At 58.9% G+C, this 20,166-nt stretch overlaps 1 protein-coding gene across 1 annotated transcript; it reads left to right on the plus strand.

The window, feature by feature from the left end:
• Positions 1 to 2,775: 2,775 nt before the first annotated feature.
• NPAS1 (neuronal PAS domain protein 1) lies at positions 2,776 to 20,064 on the plus strand (the record flags this gene model as incomplete). The annotated part of the gene is made up of 11 exons (XM_081108243.1): positions 2,776 to 2,903; positions 3,305 to 3,540; positions 12,648 to 12,721; positions 12,987 to 13,076; positions 15,399 to 15,564; positions 16,738 to 16,853; positions 17,025 to 17,182; positions 17,534 to 17,640; positions 18,079 to 18,226; positions 18,938 to 19,032; positions 19,478 to 20,064. The coding sequence occupies 11 exons, from the start codon at positions 2,776 to 2,778 to the stop codon at positions 19,939 to 19,941; spliced, it is 1,782 nt and encodes a 593-aa protein (XP_080964369.1). The 3' UTR covers positions 19,942 to 20,064.
• Between the last annotated feature and the right edge of the window lie 102 nt (positions 20,065 to 20,166).

Consider the following 20,166-nt stretch of genomic DNA (forward strand, 5'->3'; position numbering starts at 1 on the left):
TGTAGCATATTTAATGCCCAGCTCTATTCTCAGCTTTTAGTGGCTTAACAGTGGATCTCAAACTTTTTTTTTTTAATCTCAGGACTTTTTTTTATTCTTAGGGAAGACCAAAGAACTTTTTGTGTTTTGTAAGCCATATCAGACAGTAAAACAGAATTTTAAAGATAACGCTCACTTTGGATAACAATAATGAACATCGTTACAGGTTAACATGGATTCAATCTGTTTCAATATCACCTGCCACGTGGCTTCTGGAGAACTCCACGGACACGCCCCGGGAATGAGGTGCCAAGGGCAGACAACGTCCCAGCGTGAGACTGACGGAGCAGACCCCCGGGAGGGCCTGGGAACCGGGCCCAGGTCCCACTCCGACAACCGCGGGGCCCGCTTGTTCCCGGCCCGCAATGGCGCGGGGAGGTGGTGCTGTAATGAGATGAGCCATCCGCCTGCCGGGCTGCCCGGGAAGCTGTGCCAGGAGCAGGCACAGCCACCGGAGCTGGAATCCCTACCCTGACCCTAACGCGTCTCTCTGGGGGAATAGGGGACAATCATGGGCTGACAGGCCATCACCATCAGGCTGCACAGCCTCTCCATGCCTCAGTTTCCCTGGCTGGAAAATGGGCTCAGTAGCAGAGCCCAGCTCAGAGCCTGGCCGTGGAGAAAGGATTAGCAGAACACAAGCGCTCACTCCCAAGTCAACTCGGGCTATCGTGAGCGCGTTTAAGGGGGATCCCATCAGCCAGGGCTCGGGGTGCGTGCCCCGTTCTCCTTCTGCCCAGCGGGGGAAAGGCCCTTGTTCACGGCCAGCCCCTGCCTGCCTTCCTCTCCTAAGACTCCCGCCCCATTTCATTCTTTGCACTGGGGTCTCCTGGGAGCGTTTAAGTGCCTGGAGCCCCGAGCCAGGCTGTGAAGGGGCTTTGGAGGGAAGGATGTGGACTCTCCTACCCGGGTGGAGAGGGCCTGCCTCGACCAGAGTTCACACTTATGATCCAATGCGGAGCTCGGATGTGGGGGTTCCCATCCCGTGGCGGGGGTGGGTGGTAGAGAGGTGACCCCAGGATCCTGACCGCTGACGTCCCTCTGTGTCCCGCCGGGTCCTGGTCCCTGAGAGGTCCGGTGCCAAGCCTGGCCCTAGAAGAGGAGGGTGGGCTGGGGTGCCGGGGTGCTGACCCCCTGAAGTTCCCTCCTGGGAAATGAGGGTCTCAAAGGCCTGGATCTGCGTCCGGGGGGTGGGGGGGCACTGACGCCTGGGTCTCCACCCCTGCAGGGGGCTCGGGTGCGGGGTGCCCGCCTTGTCAGAGGAGGTTGCTGGGACCCCGGTTCGCCTTGGGGCGCTCGGGCGCTAGCTCCTCCCGTGGAGTCTATAGATAGCGCCCGGACTACGGTGTTCCCCCCACTGACTCGGGGTTCTCGTTCAGGTGGGAGGGGGCCGAACCCCCCATTGCTGGCAACCCCCACCCCTGGAAAGGCCAGAGGGGCTGGCGCTGGGCTGGACCAGGGGGCGGGGCCTCGGTGGGCGGGGCTCTGTCTGGCCCCGCCCCGCCCTCGGCGCTGGCCCCGCGTCTCCAAGTGTGCGAGGCCGCGGTGGGCGCCGAGAGCCGAGAGCCACAGCCCGCGCCCGCCGGGCCCGCCCCGGGGCCTATGGGGCCGCCCAGCTGCGCCGCCGGGCCGGCCCCCCGCCGCGCCCGGAGCCCGCCCCGCAGCCAGGTAACGAGGCTGGGGCCCTGCGGGTGGGGCGCGCCGCCGGCTGGCGGGCGGGCACGGGGAACACCTGGGTCCCGGAGGGACAGGAGGCCGGAACTCCAGCGTCCGGGGTGATCCGAGCCCCCGTCCCCCGGGGTTGGGGGAAGGGGCACACGATGTTTGGGTCCTGAGAAGTGGGGGGGCTGTGGACACCTGGCTGCGGAGGCCCGGGCGCGCGGGTGCCGGGTGGGTAGGGGAACCCCGGACGCCAGACCTGGAGGAATTGATACCTCATTGAACGCGCGCCTGGTTCTCGGGGATCTGGGTCCAGGACCCCCGGCCCGAGCGCTGGGTCTGCCCTGGGTGCGTCCTCGGCGGAGGCGCCGGCCCCTGCGTCGGGGGCCGGGTCCGCGCGCTCGGGGTCAGGGAGGAAGTTGTGGCGGCGGAGATTCGGTGGCCCGGACACAGGGCGCCACCCCAGGGACTGGGGAGGTCCCTGGGCAGACCATGGCGTGGGGTCCCCGCCCTGTGCCCCTACCTTCTGAGCCCAGCCCGGGAGATAGGCACGCCGCAACTCGGGGAACAGGACTCCGGGATGGGCTTGGGGGGCGGGTCCCCGGTCCAGGGGGCTCCGGGGGCTGGCAGCCCGCGCGCCGGGGCCTGGCCGCGCCCGCCCCCCGCCGGGCTTGGGCATGCTTGGCACGCAGCGCGCGGGCCGGTCGGATCCGTATGCGCGCCGCGTGCGCCCATTGGTATGCGGGAGCCGGCCCGGCGCGGGCGTGAGGCGGGCGCGCTGGCGGGCGGCGCGGGGGAGGTGGCGGCGGGGCACGTCCTCGCCCTGAGCTTCTCCCGGGCCCGGCGGGGCGAGAGCCGCGGGCTCCGTGGCGGGGCCTCCAGCGGGGGAGACTGAGGCACCGTCCGGCCGCAGCTCCTGGCTGGGACCCTGAGCCCCGCGCGGGCTCAGTTTCCCCAGCAGCTCTCCCGGGGTCCCCCTCGGACGCAGCGCTGCCTCCGGTTCCTTCCCGCCGCAGGAGACGCGGATCTCGAGTCCCGCCGGCTGCTCTGAGCCCGCCTGAGCGAGGCCCCGCGGAGATGGCGGCCCCCGGCCCCGGCCCCGGCGGCGGCGGCGGCGGAGAGGTCAGATGCGGGGCAGGGCGCGGGGGCGGCGTCCCGTGGGACTTTCTGCCGGGGCTCACGGTCAAGGCCCCGCCCGGACCCTGGTGAGCGAAGCCCCGCCCCTCGGTCTGGCCCCGCCCCCAGCCGGCGCCCGGGTAGAATTCACACTCGCGTCCGCCCCATCCCGCGGGGCTGGAATTTCGTACCCGGAGTGGCTCCCCCGTCGTCCCGTAACCCACCCTCCCGCGTGGCGTTCCCAGCCCCTTCCTCAGTCCATACCCAACACTCCTCACCTCCCCCCCTCCCCCCCCCGATCCACCCCCAGGTCGGCCCCCACCGCCGCCGGGGGAACTTCACACGCGGGTTCTGCCCCCGCCTCCAGAGTCGAATCCGCTTCCAACGTCCCATCCCGTCCCGAGACCCCAGAGGCGGGGCTCCCCTCCCCCAGGCCCCGCACCCCCGAACCCCGGGCCCCGCTCAGGCTCCCCGCGCGCCTCCCGCACAGCCTGCAGGCGCAACGCAAGGAGAAGTCCCGCAACGCGGCGCGCTCGCGGCGCGGGAAGGAGAACCTGGAGTTCTTCGAGCTGGCCAAGCTGCTCCCGCTGCCCGGGGCCATCTCCAGCCAGCTGGACAAGGCGTCGGTCGTGCGGCTCTGCGTCACCTACCTCCGCCTGCGCCGCTTCGCCGCGCTCGGGGCGCCGCCCTGGGGGCTGCGAGCCACCGGGCCCCCCGCCGGCCTCGGTGAGTGCGCACGCGCGGGGGTGGCGCGCGGAGGACCCGGGTCCCAGGCGCCCGCCCGCCCTCGCCCAGCTCCTTGGTGCAGAGGGTGCATAGAGTTTGGAGTCAGACCTTTTGTGGTGTCCCTATCGGGTGTCTTACTCTCTAAGCCTCAGTGTATTCACCTGTGAAATGGGCACACGGGGGGGGGGGAGATTTCAGGAATTCTGGTCTCATCAAGGGCTTGGTGACACCAGGGGTCATACGAGCGAATGCTGTTGCTTTTATTAGCGGAGATGAATCATTGTTATTGCAAAGGAGACCCGCAGCTGCAGCTCCGGGAGTGGGTCAGAGGGGACCCGGCCTGGGCCTCCCACCCGGTCCTGTGGGGACCCAGGGGGAACACAAGGCTACGGAGTTAGAATTCCCAGTTTGAAAGCGGCAGGGAAACAGCTCACGGGACGCCACCCGGCATGTGACCCGGGCAGGTCACCGCATCTCTGTGCCTCATTTGTGAAATGCAATCATGATGAAACGTCTCCCTGAGGGCTGAGAGGACCAACCAGGTAATGTGTGTAAAGACCCCGCATCACCGTAGCGCAGAGTAAACAATCAATATGTGGCCGCTGTTGCTGTCGGGGTGCCTGCAGGGCTGTTGGGAGCCTGTGGTTTATTGAGCGCCTACTGTGTGCCTGCTGCTGTTCTGAGCTCTGGGATCCAGCAGGAAACAGAGAGAATAGATAGTCACTGCGCTGGACAGGCTGACACCCTGGTGGCCAAGACACGATAACAAGTAATCAAAGAAACAGAATCTAGAATGCATACATAGAGACGATGTAAAATACAGGTATATAGATGCCTACTTTTTAAAAAAAAATGTGTATTGATTTCAGTGAGAAAGGGAGAGGTGAGAGAGAAACATCAATGATGAGAGGGAATCATTGATTGGCTGCCTCCTGCACGCCCCCTACTGGGGATCGAGCCCATAACCCAGGCATGTGCCCTTGACTGGAATCGAACCCAGGACCCTTCAGTCTGCAGGCCGACGCTCTATCCACTGAGCCAAACCAGCCAGGGCTAGATGCCTACTTTTATTATTATGCAGACTTTATTGACAGATACCTACAAGTGTTATGTTATTACTCCTTTTTATGCATTACTGCTTTACTCTTATTACTAGAAGACAGTGAATCGTATTAATCCGAGGTCACAGAGACAGGGCACCCCAGGCTACTCTCCCACTCCACAATAAGAGGTGTCCTTAGGGTGGGGTTGGGGGGACTCCAATTCCCCTCCTGCCCCATCCCAGGGAGGAGGGGGGAGAGAAAATAGCATTGATTAAGTTCGCAATAAATCACCATTTAAATTTAAATAATCCGGCTTCCCAGGCGGTAATTAGGCGAATTGACTGGCACCGAGAGAATGCGGCATTAGAGCCTCTGATTACTGTCATTACCGCGAACAACATGTGCGCCCCGGGGATAAACATCTTGCCTATTGTCCCCGAGCCCAGGGGGAGAAGTGGGGAGAGAGCCCCACGGAAGCCCAGCACCCCCCACACACACACAGTTACCTGGGTGGTGGGCAAGTCGGGGCCGGGCTCGCGGAGTTCACAGCACTGAGGGCCATCAGCCCCTGCCTGTCCCCCAGAGCGGGCGGGGGAGGAACCGCAGGACGCCCTCTCACACCCCAACATTAGGAAATTGGGGGCGTCTCTGGCTCTAAAGGTCTCCCAACAAGAAGCCAAGTGCCTGCTTCCGTAGTTCAGATGGATAAACTGGGGACAGCATGTTAGCAGGAGTCAGAGAGCAAAGCATTGAGCCTCCCGTTCTCCAAGGGAGGGGGATGCCATGACCTCCTCAATCACAGAAATAGTAACAGTAATAATACAGCAGCTCTAGCGCGTTCGGCTCAGTGGATAGAGCGTCGGCCTGCGGACTGAAGGGCCCCAGGTTCGATTCTGGTCAAGGGCACATGCCCGGTTTGCGGGCTTGATTCCCAGTAGGGGGCGTGCAGGAGGCAGCCAATCAATGATTCTCTCTCTCATCATTGATATTTCTATCTCTTTCTCCCTCTCCCTTCCTCTCTGAAATCAATAAAGACATACTTAAAAATAATAATAATACAGCACAGGTCAGACACTGCGCCCAGCACTGCATGTAAGTTAGCTCGCTCAGTCCTCTCAAAGGCCTGAGGGGGGAGGCCATGCTCATTCCCATCTCACAGACGTAGGAAGCGGCCCAGCGGAAAGTCCAACTCAGTAGCCTGGCTCCTCAGCTTACCTTCTCAACACCGTACTGGGCGTGGTTGTAGGTCTCCAGGGATGAGTCCTCCCCTGCAGCTCTCCGCTGCCGGGGTCCAACCCCAGCAGGTCCAGGGGTCCCCAAAGGTGTGGACGGAGTCGGCGAAGAAGGAATGACACGGAGACAGTGTTCAGTTGATCAGCAGCCTAGCCAGGATCTCCAGCCAAGTTCTGGTCTCGATCTCCAGAGAGGTTCTGCTTAGGATCTCCAGGTTCTCCAGTTAAGTTCTGGTTAGGATCTCCAGCCAGGTTCTGTGTCCATGTTCTCTTGCTAGGTTCTCCAGCCAGGTTCTCCAGGTTCTCCAGCCAGGTTCAGTCACCAGGTTCTGTCCAGGTTCTCTTGCCAATTTCTGTAGTCAGGTTCAGTCCAGGATCTTTTGCCATGTTCTCTCGCTAGGTTCTGTCTCTAGGTTCTGAGGCCAGTTTCTGTCCAGGATCTTTTGCCATGTTCTCTCCAGCAAAGTTCTTCTGTCTCTAGAGAACGTTCTGTGTAGGTTCTGTGCCTAGGTTCTGTCTCTCTCTGTGTCTTGCTGTCTTTTTTTTTTTTTTTAAATATATTTTATTGATTTTTCACAGAGAGGAAGGGAGAGAGATAGAGAGTCAGAAACATCGATGAGAGAGAAGCATCGATCAGCCGCCTCCTGCATATCTCCCACTGGAGATGTGCCCGCAACCCAGATACATGCCCTTGACCGGAATCGAACCTGGGACCTTTCAGTCCGCAAGCCGACGCTCTATCCGCTGAGCCAAACCGGTTTTGGCCTTGCTGTCTTGTTACATCTGTATTTATACCAGTTGATTCAATCCTATCAATCTCTATTCCAAAGGTTAGGGCGTTTCTTATCTCCATTCCAGGGAGTAAAGATTATGTAGCTTAAGCATGATTGTTTGTAGTTAAAGTGATTAATTACCCACCTGGCACTTAGTTAAGAGGTTTTATTCCCTCCCTAACTTCAGGGGAAAATCCCTACCTGGGGAAACAACCTTTCTCAGAGACCTTGGTTAAAACACATAGTGCCTAGAAGGTGAGCAAACATATTAAGAACAGTATGCCATATATGCCAGGTCCCTTGAAACAGCAAGCATGGACCAGCTCCCGGCACTCCGCCTCTCTCTGGGCCTCAGTCTACCACAGTGATGGCGAACCTTTTGAGCTCCGCGTGTCAGCATTTTGAAAAACCCTAACTTAACTCTGGTGCCGTGTCACATATAGAAATTTTTTTTAATTATATTTTATTGATTTTTTACAGAGAGAAGGGGAGAGAGATAGTTAGAAACATCGATGAGAGAGAAACATAGATCAGCTGCCTCTTGCACGCCCCTTACTGGGGATGTGCCCACAACCAAGGTACATACCCTTGACCAGAATCGAACCTGGGACCCTTGAGTCCGCAGGCCGACGCTCTATCCACTGAGCCAAACCGGTCAGGGCTAGAAATTTTTTTGATATTTGCAACCGTAGTAAAACAATGATTTATATTTGTGATATTTATTTTATATATTTAAATGCCATTTAACAAAGAAAAATCAACCAAAAAAATGATTTCGCGTGTCACCTCTGACACATGTGTCATAGGTTCGCCATCACCGGTCTACCCTCTGTAAAATGAGACAACAGAGGTTAAAGTCTAGTTCTGTGCCTCGGAGTCTGGGTTGAACACAGCCTTGATTTCAAACCAGCACTGCTCATTTGTTCAACAAACACCATTGAACACACACCTCCCCTGTGCCAGGCACTGTTCTAGGTGCCGGAGACACAGCAGGTAACAGGACAAAGTCCCTGCCCTCAAGGGTCGGCCTATAGTTCCTGCGAGGTGGGCCCCCTGCCCCCCACGCCCTGACCTCACCTCCTCCTCTCACCTTTTCAACCCCCACTCTCAGCCCCAACACACACACTGGCTGTTCTTCAGAGAAGCTTGTACTCACCGCAGGGCCTTTGCACTTGCTGTGCCCGCCACCAGGGACTCCCTTCCCTTTGAATGTCCGCTCCTCAGTCAGGTCTTCCCTGACCATTCTTTTTTGTTTTTTAAAATATATTTTTTTTATTGATTTCAGAGCAGAAGGGAGAGAGATAGAAATATCAATCATGGATTGGCTGCCTCCTGCACGCCCCCTACTGAGGATCAAGCCCACAACCCCGACATGTTCCCTTGACCGGAATTGAACCTGGGACCCTTCAGTCCGCAGGCCGATGCTCTATCCACTGAGCCAAACCAGCTAGGGCTCCTTGACCATTCTGCTAAAAATGGCCACGGCCCAGCATTCCCTGTCTTCCTTTCCTGCCTTATCTTTTCATAGCGCTATCATCTGACACTATGCATTTCTTTTGTTTATGGTATGTCTCTCCCTCACGGCACCTTGTTCCCTGCGTCTGGGACACAGCAGACTCATCCCACAGCTGGGTGACTGGAATGGAATGAGGGGAGAGAGAGTGAATCTTAATTCACAAGCCAGGCACGACCTCTCTGAGGACGTGACCTTTGGGCTGAGAGGAAAAGGAGGTGAGGGAGGAAGCTATGAGAAAGCTGGGCGGGCTTCCAGGCGGAGGGAGCGGCAGTGCAAAGGCACGGAGGCTGCTGGACTTGGCTTGCTGGTTGGAGGGAGTCTGGAGAGGAGGAAGGGAGGCAGGCAGTGGCCTAGGCCTGTGGGGCCCCACGGGCTGTGGTGAGGACTTTGTTACCCCGAGCGAGATGGGAGCCATGGTGATGGGGGGTGTGAGTGGGAGCAGGGAGCCCCTTAAGGAGGTGAGTGCAGTGGTCTAGGTGGGAGGTGGGGCAGCTGGGCCAGGGTGGGGGCTACAGGATGACAGGTGGTTGGATTCAGCTGATGCCGTGAGGGTACAGCCCATAGGACTTACAGAAAATGGATACAGGTGTGAGAGACAGAGAGCGGTCAGGTGCAGGGCAAGGAACCACGCGAAGGGTAGAGGTACCCCAGGTTATCCACAGTAATACTGCTAAGAACAGTGGCAGGACTCAGGGATTAGGCACCTACTGTGTGCCTGGCTCTGTGCTACTTACATGCACAAACCCATTCTGCTCGCTCACTGGCCCCATTTTACAGATGAGGCTGAGGACAAGTAGAGGCAGAAATGCCCCCCTCCAGCCCTCAGGCCCACACCCCCTGACTGTGGTGGGGTGGTTCCTTCTCTCCGGCCTTGGCCTTCATAATGAAGTTCCAGCTCTTCTTCCCTTCCTCCACCCCCCCCCCCCCCCAGCAATCCCTCCGGACAATTGGAATGGGAAGTGCAGGGGGACTCCTAAGGCCGGGGAGAGGCCTTCAGTCCCCAATCTGGAAGGGATGGTGGCAACTGGGGCCGTTTTCTCTTCTCCAGCAGAATCAGGCTCCAACAGCCCTGACTGGTTTGGCTCAGTGGATAGAGCGTTGGCCTGTGGACTCTAAGGGTCCCGGGTTCGATTCCGGTCACGGGTACCAAAAATATATATAAAAAAAAAAATAACAAGAATCAGGCTCCAACCAAAAACAGCAAATGTTTGTTGAATGAGTGAGTGATTGGTTGAGGTTTGGACATGAGGAGAGGACACATCTAGGAGTAATGAGGGGGGCAGATCTGGGAGTAACTACTTTGGGGGACAGTGAAGTTGAGGTGTTTGGGTAGGAGAGGAGGAAACACAGGGCCAGGAGTTGGGGAACTGGAGGGTTTGGGGACAGGCCCGGTGTTTTGGGGGGAACAGCCAGTGGCTGAGCCCTCCCCACACGCCCGCCCGGGCCGACGCGCCCATTAACGCTGTTAATTGCAGCGGTTCAGTCTGACCTGGGCTGATCCTCTGAGAGGGAAAATGAAGGAATTAGCAGAAATGACAGGGGAAAATTGCAACAATTAGCAGGCAGCATTGTTCCCGCCTGTCACCCGGCTTGTTCGCGCGGCATCTCGGGGGAGGGGTCCCCGTGGACCACCCCACCCCCCACTCCCAGTTTGTTCCTGGAGCTGCCGGCGCGGGTGGGAAAAGGATGTAACCGCGCAGGGCTGGGGGAGCGCCGGGGAGGGGGCGTGGCCTAGCCACCAGGGGGCGGGGCGGGCGGGGGGCTGCGCCCTGATTGGCGGAGGGGCGGGCTTTCGCCGCCGGGTGTTTTGATGGTCGGGAAACAACAATAGTAATCACTCTATTAATACGCTTTGTGGCTCCGCATTTCCCGGCACCTGCTGTGGGTCAGGCCGCGCGAGGCCCTTTCTAGAAGCTCCTTGAGCGGCCTGAATGCCCAGCCGGCCTGGGAGGGCTGCGCTCTTGGCGCACCCACTTGGCAGAGGAGGAAACTGAGGCACGGAGAGGCGAAGGGACTGGCCCCAGGGCAGGCGCACCGCCCGAGCGGGACAGCCTGCGACTGGACGCCGGACCTGGACCAGCCCTGCAAGAGCCAGGCGCCTGAGGACCCTTGAGGTCACCGAACCCGTCACCTGGCTCCCCAGTCTGGGCCTGGGGGCCTTGGGGGGTCGTTCTCCACAGGGTCAGGGAGGGGGTCACCCCCACACGGGGTCTGGGCCCTCAGCTCCTGCCTGGGGGGCCGGGCCGGCCCCCTTCTCTGCCTCATTGGCCATGGCTCTCTCTGCCCTTTCCCTGTCTCTCTCTGTGCGCCTCGTTTCCTGGACCTCTCCATCTTTTTATGTTTCTCCATCTTCCTCAGTTTCTATGTCTATGGATGTCTCTGTCCCTATCTTTTCTTTTTAAAAATGTTTTTATTGACTTTTAGAGACAGAAGGAGGGAGAGGGAGCGAGAGATAGAAACACCGATGAGAGAGAGGCATAGATCGGCTGCCTCCTGCACGCCCCATACTGGGGATTGAGCCCACAACCGGGCATCAAACCAGGGACCTCTTGGTTCTTGGTTCTTGGTTCAACCACTGAGCCACAATGGCCAGGCCCTAGCTCTTAAAAATTTTTTTTTATTGAGGTAAAATTTTATAACATGAAACTCATCATTTTAAAATGTACAATTTAGTGTGACATTTAGTACATTCACAATGTTGGGCAACCATCACTTCTGTCTAGTTCCAAAACATTTTCATCATCGTCCTAAAACCCTGTACCCCTTAGCAGTCACGCCCCTCCCCCTCCCCCAACTCCAGCCCTGGCAGCCACCAATCTGCTTTCTGTCTCTAGGGATTTGTCTATTCTGGACATTTCATATAAATGTAGTCATCCTATATAATAAAGAGCTAATATGCTAATTAAGCCAGATGGTGGAACCTTCCGGAATGACCAGTGGGTGGGGCCGCGAGAGCTGAGCAAATATATGTCCTCTCAGGCTTGGCTTGTCTCACTTCGCACAATGTGTTCAAAGTTCACCAGAGTCGTAGGTAGGATCACTGCTTCATTCCTTTTTATTGCTGAATAATATTCCATGGTCTGAATAGAGCACGTTTTGTTTACTCACCAGTTAATGGACATTTGTTTCCCCCTTGGGCTGTGAGGAATGGTGCTGCAGTGAACAGTTATGTACAAGTACTTGCTAGAGCACGTGTTTGATGCTTTGGGGCATATGCCCACAAGTGGAATGGCTGGGTCACATGGTAGTTCCATGTTTAACTTACGGAGGACCCGCCGCACTGTTTCCGGAGCAGCTGTGCCATTAGCATTCCCACCAGCAATGCACGGCGAGGGTGTGGGTGTGCAGTTTCTCCACAGCCTCGCCTGGCACCTATTTTCTGTGTGCATGTGTGTGCATGCGTGTGTGTGCGTGTGTGAGCATGTGTGTGTGTGTCTAGCCATCCTCGTGGGTGTGAAGTGGTCTCTCATTGTGGTTTTGATTTGCATTTTGCTAATGACTGGTGCGTATAAGCATCTTTTCATGGGCTTATTAGCCATGTGTAGATCTTGTTTGGAGAAATGTCTATTCAGGGCCTTCGCTCATTTTTCAATTGGGCTTTGGTTGGGCTGTAATGTCCTTATCTCCTTCTCTGCTCCTTTAGATCTCTCTGTACGGTTCTCTGTCCGCCTTCTTGTCTCTCTGTGCCTTTGTCTCTCAGTCTCTGCGTGTGCTCTGTATCTCTGTGTGTGTCTCCCCTATTCAGTCTCCTCTCTGCCTCCTCATCCTGCAGGTCTGAGCTCAGCTACCCCCGCCCCCTTCAACAGGCCTCACCACCTTCCTCCTAATTTCACATAATCTATTCTTTATTTATTCTTTAATCCTCACCCAAGGATGTTTTCCTATTTATTTTAGAGAGAGTGGAAGAGAGAGGGAAAGGCAGAGAGGAATTGCGATGTGAGAGAGACGCATCGATTGGTTGCCTCCTGCACGAGCCCTGACCAGGGCCCGGCCTGGAGGGAGCCCGCAGCCAAGGAACATGCCCTTGACCAGAATCAAACCCGGGACCCTTCAGTCCACAGGCCGATGCTCTATCTACTGAACCAAACCGGCTAGGGCCACATCATCTATTTGATTCTTCAGAGCACAAATGATAATTCCTTGTTCATTTTTTACTTGTTTATGTGCCATGGCCTGGGTGCCTGTGAGGGTAGGACCAGGCTCTCTGGTTCACTGCGGTGTTCCCAACACAGAGCCTGGCCACAGGAGCTCAGGGAGAGTTTGCTGAATGGATGGATGGATGGATGGATGGATGAATGAATCCCTTTCTATATCCCCTGGTGTCTGTCTGTCTCTCTGTTTGTCCAGCCTACCTCTGCCCCTCTCACTCCTCCCCATGTCCCAGGTCTCTCCCCCGCAGGGCCAGGGGCCCCTCAATACCCCATGATGGCTCAGGACTGGGAGGAAGAGAGGAGACTCGTAGCCTGGTTCCCTGGGGTCCTTCCCAGAAGGCCAGGGTCGGCCAGACCGCAGGCCCCGGCCTCACCGGTCCCTCTGTCCCCAGCCCCAGGCCGCAGGGGCCCCGTGGCACTGGTCTCCGAAATCTTCGAGCAGCAGCTGGGAGGACACATCTTGCAGGTGAGGCCCCTTCCCTACCTGCTGCTCAATGCTGCCACCTCGTGGCCTCCTCGGAGAACAGCACCCTCTCTCCCGCACCCATCGCAGGAGAGCGCCAGGCCTGGGAGGCGCATGCTGGGGGCCCCCTTCCTGCCTGCCCCTTCCCAGGGCCAGTGGGGCCCCGTCCTCCGCTCCCCAAAAATAATCCATCCTGGCAGCGATAAGGTTTCAGAGCCTCTTACAGACGCCAGGCCCGCCTCTCCCCGCCCTGTCTCTCCCACTCTAGTCCCTGGATGGCTTTGTGTTTGCCTTGAGCCAGGAGGGGAAGTTCCTCTACATCTCAGAGACCGTCTCCATTTACCTGGGTCTCTCACAGGTAAGGCCCTCAGCAGGCTGCCTGCACTGGCGCCACCGCCACCTCCCTGGGCGGCCCAGGCATCCCCCTCCTCTCTCCCGGCCTCACCATCCCAGCGTGAAAATGGGACTGGATCCGTGGTTCCCAAAGTGCGTTCCTTGGAACCCCACATGGCATCCAACATGGCTCCTCCTTGCGGTCAGAGGAGGGTTATCGAATTCACGGGTCAAAGAAAAAATAATTTAAAAACAAAACAAGCCCTAGCTGGTTTGGCTCAGTGGCCTGCAGACTGAAGGGTCCCGGGTTCAACTCTGTCAAGGGCACATGCCCAGGTTTCAGGCTGGATCCCCAGTAGGGGGTGTGCTGGAGGCAGCCAATCAATGATTCTCATCATTGGTGTTTCTATCTCTCTCCCTTCCTCTCTGAAGCCAATAAAAATGTTTAAAAGCAAAACAAAAAGTAACAGGTCAATTTGAAAGAAGCAAATTAGCAGAAAGACCAGTTTGCCCATGAGTGGTGGCCAAATACACCATATTTACCCAAACGTGTTTCTTCTTAACAGTTTTAAAAGATCACAACAATTTGTACAGTGGGGCTTGGGATCTGTGAGCGCTGGAAGGTTTTCTGTGGCGTTTGAAAGCCCCTGTGTCCGGAGTCCTGGCTCCTTGTGGCATCGTAGGCCTTGCTATTGGATCAATATACGGTATTGATCCAGTCAATGCCAATTGTTAGCAACTGTTACCGTTTTTAGAAAGACTTTGGCGGATGGTAAATTTCAACAATTCAGTGCTTTGGCCGCTGTGAGCAGCTTTTTGTGAGTTGTTGATTTCTGGAGGAGGATGAACCTGAAGGAAGGGGAATGTGGACCAGAGAAAGGGCGGGAGGGAGGGAGGGAGGGGAGGCTTGAAGCTGGTGTGGGAGGGGCTGGGTGAGGGGAGTTCAGGGGATGACACCAAGCCCTGGGACGGTGGGAGCCATGGGAGGTTGTTTTTTTTTTCTTTTGAATTGTTGACATTATTACAGATGTCTCTCCCCCCTCCCCCCTCCCCCTTCCCCACCTCCACCAGCTCTGGGAAGTGTCTGAGGGGAGGAGGGCCATGGCCAGATGAGTACGGCTCCCCATTTGAGTGGGGACTGAAGGCCAGATGATCAGTGAGGATGCTGGGGCAGGAACACAGTGGGGAGAATACGGGGCCTGGATTGGGGGAGATGTGGAACTGCTGCAAGATTTTGGGGGGCGGGGGATGGAATGCAAAAGTCTGTCTGACTGAAATGTCCTAATTCCACTGTTTGTATCTCGAATCCCATTCCTGCTGGGAAATCCTGTGACTCATTTCAGGGCACAGCTGTTTGCTGTGAGTTAGAGGCTATGACACCTCCCCATCCAACTCCCTACACAGCTTCTTGTTTTAGAAAAATATATTTGTATTGATTTCAGAGAGGAAGGGGGAGGGAGAGATAGAAACATTAGTGATGAGAGAGAATCATTGATCGGCTGCTTCCTGCACGCTCCCCACTGAGTATCGAGCCCACAACCCGGGCATGTGCCCTTGACCAGAATCGAACCTGGGACCCTTCAGTCCGCAGGTCAACACTCTATACACTGAGCCAAACCGGCTAGGGCCCTACTTCTTAGCAGAGTAGGCGGGGCAGAAAATCGTTAACGATCACTGGCTTTGACGTGGGAGGGCAGAGGAAGAGCCCAGGTTAGCCTCCTCCTTTACAGATGTTCCTTTTGCCCTGGCCCCGCAGGGATAGAGCTGGGCCTGCGCACTGAAGGGTCGAGGTCCAATTCCGATTCCCGGTCAAGGGCACATACCCGGGGTGCTCGATTCAAGGCAGCCTGCAGGAAGCAACCAAGCAATGTAACTCTCTCACACACATTGATGTTTCTCTCTCTCTCTCTCTTTCTCTCTCTCTCTCTCTCCTCCCTTCCCTCCCACTCTCTCTAAAAAAACCAATGGGAAAAAATGTCCTCAGGTGAGAGAGTTTAAAAAAAAACTTTTTTAAAAAAAATTCTAATAAAAACACAAGACTGGCACGAAGTACTCCTGCCTGTAAGCCAGAGGTTCTCAGCCTTCCTAATGCCGCGACCCTTTAATACAGTTCCTCACGTTGTGGTGACCCCCAATTTCATTGTTACAAAGTGAACATAATGAAAGCATAGTGATTCATCACAAAAACAATATGTAATTATATATGTGTTTTCCAGTGGTCTTAGGGCCTAAGACTTAGGCGACCCCCAGGTTGAGAACCGCTGCTAAGCGAATGAACAGTCGGCCAGCGGGAGGGCCCGTGGCTGCGCGCACCTTACCCGCCTGTATTCCTCCCCTTCGCCGGCAGGTGGAGCTCACGGGCAGCAGCGTCTTCGATTACATCCATCCCGGGGACCACTCAGAGGTCCTGGAGCAGCTGGGGCTGCGGACCCGGACCTCCGGGCCCCCCACCCCGCCCTCCATCCCCTCCTCTTCCTCCTCTTCCTCCTCGCTTGCCGATACTCCTGAGATCGGTAATTCCAAGGCCCCCAAAGAATGAGGCCTGATGCAGGGACAACCGGTACATTGTATCCAGCGATGTTACATGTAAACCAGACCCCCTCTCCTTAGAGTTGTGCAAAACAGGCTTTTAGAGTCTGAATTGGAGCAGGAAGACTTGGCCCCCTACGATTGCCTGAATCCCTAAGTTTTGAGCTTTAGAAAGATCCCTCTGGCAGCCTGTGGGTGACAGGTAAATAGTGGTGCACGCTTACGGGGCGTTGACATGTGCTGAGCCTGTAACTACACAATTTCATGGAATCCTAACCACAATCCCACAGAGCAGGGCCCGTTATTCTCTTCGTTTTACAGCGGGGGAAACAGGCCCAGCACAGCGAGGTTGTTTACCTGTCCGAGGTCACAGCTGTAAGTGGAGCTAGATTCCAACCCGGGTTGGTCTGGCTCCAGGATCTAGTGTGCTCCTCACCCTTCTTTCCAATGGAAAATTCCATGGAAAATTCCACTCCATGCGGAGGAGGGCGGGTGCTAGATTACCCTGACAGTTCCTTTTAGCTCCCAGGTGTGCAGGGGGCTGTGAAGTCAACTTTCCTGTAAATAAGATTTCCTTACATGGGGTTTGCTTTGCACCAAAACCATCTGAGTTGCCAGCGGTGATTGCAAGTTTGGGGAGATGTGTGGGGCTGAGATGATGTCTGCACCTGAATTTGAGGCCCAGGGTCATCTGGGTGTGAGCACATTTATGACTGTACCAGGGGCGTATAGACTAATCGCTATTTGCGAGTCTTCTCTGTTGCTACACCCTGAGGCCCTGCTCTGTGCCCAGCTCTGTGCTGGGCAGGGCCGGGGACACAGTAGTGACGAGAGCCCCAACCCCACCCTCCCAGGGCCTAGGCCCAGCTGGGGCAGGTGTGGTGAAGACCCCAGAGGGGCTCCGACCCAGCCGGGGCCAGGGGGGCTTCCTGGAAGAGATGGTGACCTCAGAGGGTGTCAGTAGGACGCAGTTCCTGTCCCGGGGTCAGAGCTGAGCCTGAGAAAGGCCGCTGCATGGAGGGGGGTCAGTGTAGACGCCAATGAGCTCGTAGAACCGTCAGGTGGGTGGGCCTCTGGCTCGCACTGAAGGGGGCGGGAGGGGGCGCCTCCGTGTGTTTCCTCCTCAGGACCCCACAACTCTCCTTCACTCCGCCCAGAGGCCAGCCCCACCGAGGTGCCCGCCTCCTCCCGGGCGCAGGAGCGCTCCTTCTTCGTCCGCATGAAATCCACCCTCACCAAGCGCGGTCTGCACGTCAAGGCCTCGGGGTACAAGGTGGGCGTGAGCTCCCTGCACAGCCTCTGGCCCGCGTCCTCGCCGCCCCGGGAGCTCCCGCAGTCCTGCCGGCCCTGCCCCGCGCCCGGCCCTGCAGTGACAGCGGGAGCCTCGTCCCCCCACCCCCACCCCCGCCCCCGCCCCTCCTCCAAGCGCACCCACTGCCCGCAGGTCATCCACGTGACGGGCCGCCTCCGGGCCCGCGCCCTGGGCCTCGTGGCCCTCGGCCACACGCTGCCCCCGGCCCCGCTGGCTGAGCTGCCGCTGCACGGCCACATGATCGTCTTCCGGCTCAGCCTGGGGCTCACCATCCTCGCCTGTGAGAGCAGGTACGGGGCGGGCGCACCGCAGCGCGAGGCTGGGCACTGGGGGCCGCGGGAGGCGGGAGAGCAGCGGAGGGAGAGGGTAGACTGGGGGGGGGGGGGGGCTCTGGGGACGAGGGCTGTGCCTCCGGAGGCCCGCGCGCTCCCGCATCCGCTTTCTCCTGCACCCGCGGAGGGGAATCGGGACAGTGAGATGGGACCCTCGCCCGGTGCCACCTGCCGGATGCCTGGAGCCAGGCCAGGAGAGACGCGACTGCAGCTTATAGAGGGGAAACCGAGGCTCGGAGCGCGCCAGCGTGAGTGGCGACCCGAGGGGCCGGCAGAGCCAATCGCCCCCTCCCCCTCCCCCTCCCCCAGGGTCAGCGAGCACATGGACCTGGGGCCCGCGGAGCTGGTGGGCCGCAGCTGCTACCAGTTTGTCCACGGACAGGACGCAGCCAGGATCCGCCAGAGCCACCTGGACCGTGAGGACCCTCTCCCGCCTGGGCCGCCCAGGCCTCAGCCCCCGCTCCCCTAAGTCCTGCTCTGGGGGTGACCAGCCCCTCCTGTTACCAACCCCAGGGCTCAGCTCAGCACAGAGAGCAGCAGGGAGCCCTGAGCGGGGCGGGCACCGGTGGGAGCGGGGTTGGCTGCGGGCCTCTGACCCACCCCAGACACCAGGTGCTGCCTTCTGACTGGCTGTCTCGCTCTGTATGTTGCCTTTCTCTTCTCCCACCACCTCATCCTTCCTGTTCCCCGTCTCCCCTGTCCCTCTCCACACCTGCCACCCCATCTTTCCTGCCCCGTCTGTCTCCTCTGCCCACCTCCCTCTCCCCCTCTCCTACCCACCTGTCTCCTCTCCCTCCGCCTGTCCTCCTGTCTCCCCATCCCTTCTGGCCCCCCCTGCCCCTGGCTGGGCCCAGTGCTGGACAAGGGCCAGGTGGTGACCGGCTACTACCGCTGGCTGCAGCGCGCGGGGGGCTTTGTGTGGCTGCAGTCCGTGGCCACCGTGGCTGTGAGCGGGAAGAGCCCCGGGGAGCGCCACGTGCTCTGGGTCAGCTACGTGCTCAGGTGAGGGCTGCACCTGCCCGGCCCACGGGGGCTGGGCCCACAGAGAGGGCTCTAGCAGGGGACAAGCCCGGAGCAGGAAGGGGACAGGGACAGAGCAAAGGCCCAGAAGTGGAGTGTCCTTGCTGCAGGAGGCAGAGGAGTGGGGAGCGGATGACAGTATTGGCCAGTGAGGCCGGTCTGCAGCGGCCTCAGGCCCAGGCTGAGGGCCGGCCTGGTCCCGATCCTGGAGCACTGGAGAGCCATGGCGGGGTTTAGAGCTGGAGAGGGTCACGGTCAAACCTGCTTTGGGAAAGCCCGCCCCCCTCATTGCTGTGAAGAGGAAGGAAGCTGGGGAACGCCAGGCCATGCAGGGGAGGCAAGGTGCCCACGCCTCTGTCCTTGCTGGGCCTGGACCCCGCCCCAGAGGGGCAGCAGTTTGGAAGGAAGACACTGGCGCCAGCTGAGCAGCAGGAGCCCGGGGGACACCTCGGGGTGACATCCAGGGCCGCACTGGTGTGGCCTTGGGATGGGGCCAAGCTGGGCGACAAGCCAGCTTAGAGTCTGGGGTCCAGTCATGAGGCCTGAGTGCTTTGGGGTGGAGATGCTATACTTGCTGGGGCTGGGGTGTTCTGCACTCAGATGGGGCCGGAGTCTACACCCACAGCCTGGGGGGACAGAGGGAGTCCGCCCTCACCCAAGAACCTGGCCCCAACCCCACCTGTCTCGTCTCAGCCAAGCGGAGGGCGGCCACACACCTCTGGACGCCTTCCAGCTTCCAGCCAGCGCGCCCCGTGAGGACGTGTCCAGCCCAGAGCCGGAACCCGCAGGTGAGGCTCCCACCCGACCCTGGAGGCTCCCAGCGACCCCTGGCCCCTGGGCTGTCCAGAAGCCACTAGCCACAGAGGGCTGCTGCTTACATTAAAACCAAAAATTCAGGTTCAGTCAGACTCGCCACACTTCGAGCATCTGTAGCCATAGGTGGCCAGCGGCCCAGGCGTTGTACGGCGTAGACACGGCGCATCCTGGTTCCAGGAAAATCCTGTTAGCCCCGGGCGAGGCCAGGGTTTCTCAGTCTCCGCTCCACTGCGTTAGGGACCAGGCGACCCTTTGCTTGGGGGCTGCCCTGTGCATTGGGGGGTCCCCAGCAGCATCCCTGGCCTCTCCACTGGATGCCAGGAGTCCGTCCCCTGGGGGAACCACCCACAGTCACTCCACAGACGGCCAGCCCGAGGGCTGGGCACGCGCACACACGGCGCCCTTCAAATCTTCCAGAGCCAGCGCCCCCAGTGCAAGGGAAGCAGGCTGCCCCCCCAGACGAGGAGGAGGCCCCCCAGACCCAGGGCAAGTGCATCAAAGTGGAGCCTGGCCGTGGGGACACGAAAGACCCGGAGGACAGCGGAGACGAGGAACCAGCTGGCCACGCAGCCCCGCCACGGCGCGAGTTCACGTCCGTCATCCGGGCAGGAGCCCAGAAGCAGGACCTCGTGCGGCCGTGGGGCCTGGTGCCTCCTGGGGACGCCTCGCCTGCCCTGCTCCACGCCGGCTTCCTGCCCCCCGTCGTGCGGGGCCTGTGCACGCCTAGCACCATCCGCTACGGCCCCACGGAGCTGGGCCTCATGTACCCACATCTGCAGAGGCTGGGCCCAGGCCCCCCCTTCCCAGAGGCCTTCTACCCACCCCTGGGCCTGCCCTACCCGGGGCCCACGGGCGCCAGGGTGCAGCGGAAGGGGGACTGATGACTAGGAGAGCCTCCCACAGAGCTGGACCCTGGGGGGGGAGGGGGTGCCGGCCCTCAGGGGGCGGGGGGCAGGGCTCCAGCCCATCAGCGCTCTTTAAGAATTAAAGACCAGCTCCCCATCTGTGGCTCGGTCTCTGGGGGCTGTGGCGCCCCTCTCTCCTTCCTCCCACCCCTTCCCTCCTCCCCCACCCGCTGCAGGCCCAGCCTTCCCGTCGCAGGAACC

Source organism: Myotis nattereri, assembly GCF_964212035.1.
Source record: "Myotis nattereri genome assembly, chromosome: 15".
Classification (NCBI taxonomy): domain Eukaryota; kingdom Metazoa; phylum Chordata; class Mammalia; order Chiroptera; family Vespertilionidae; genus Myotis; species Myotis nattereri.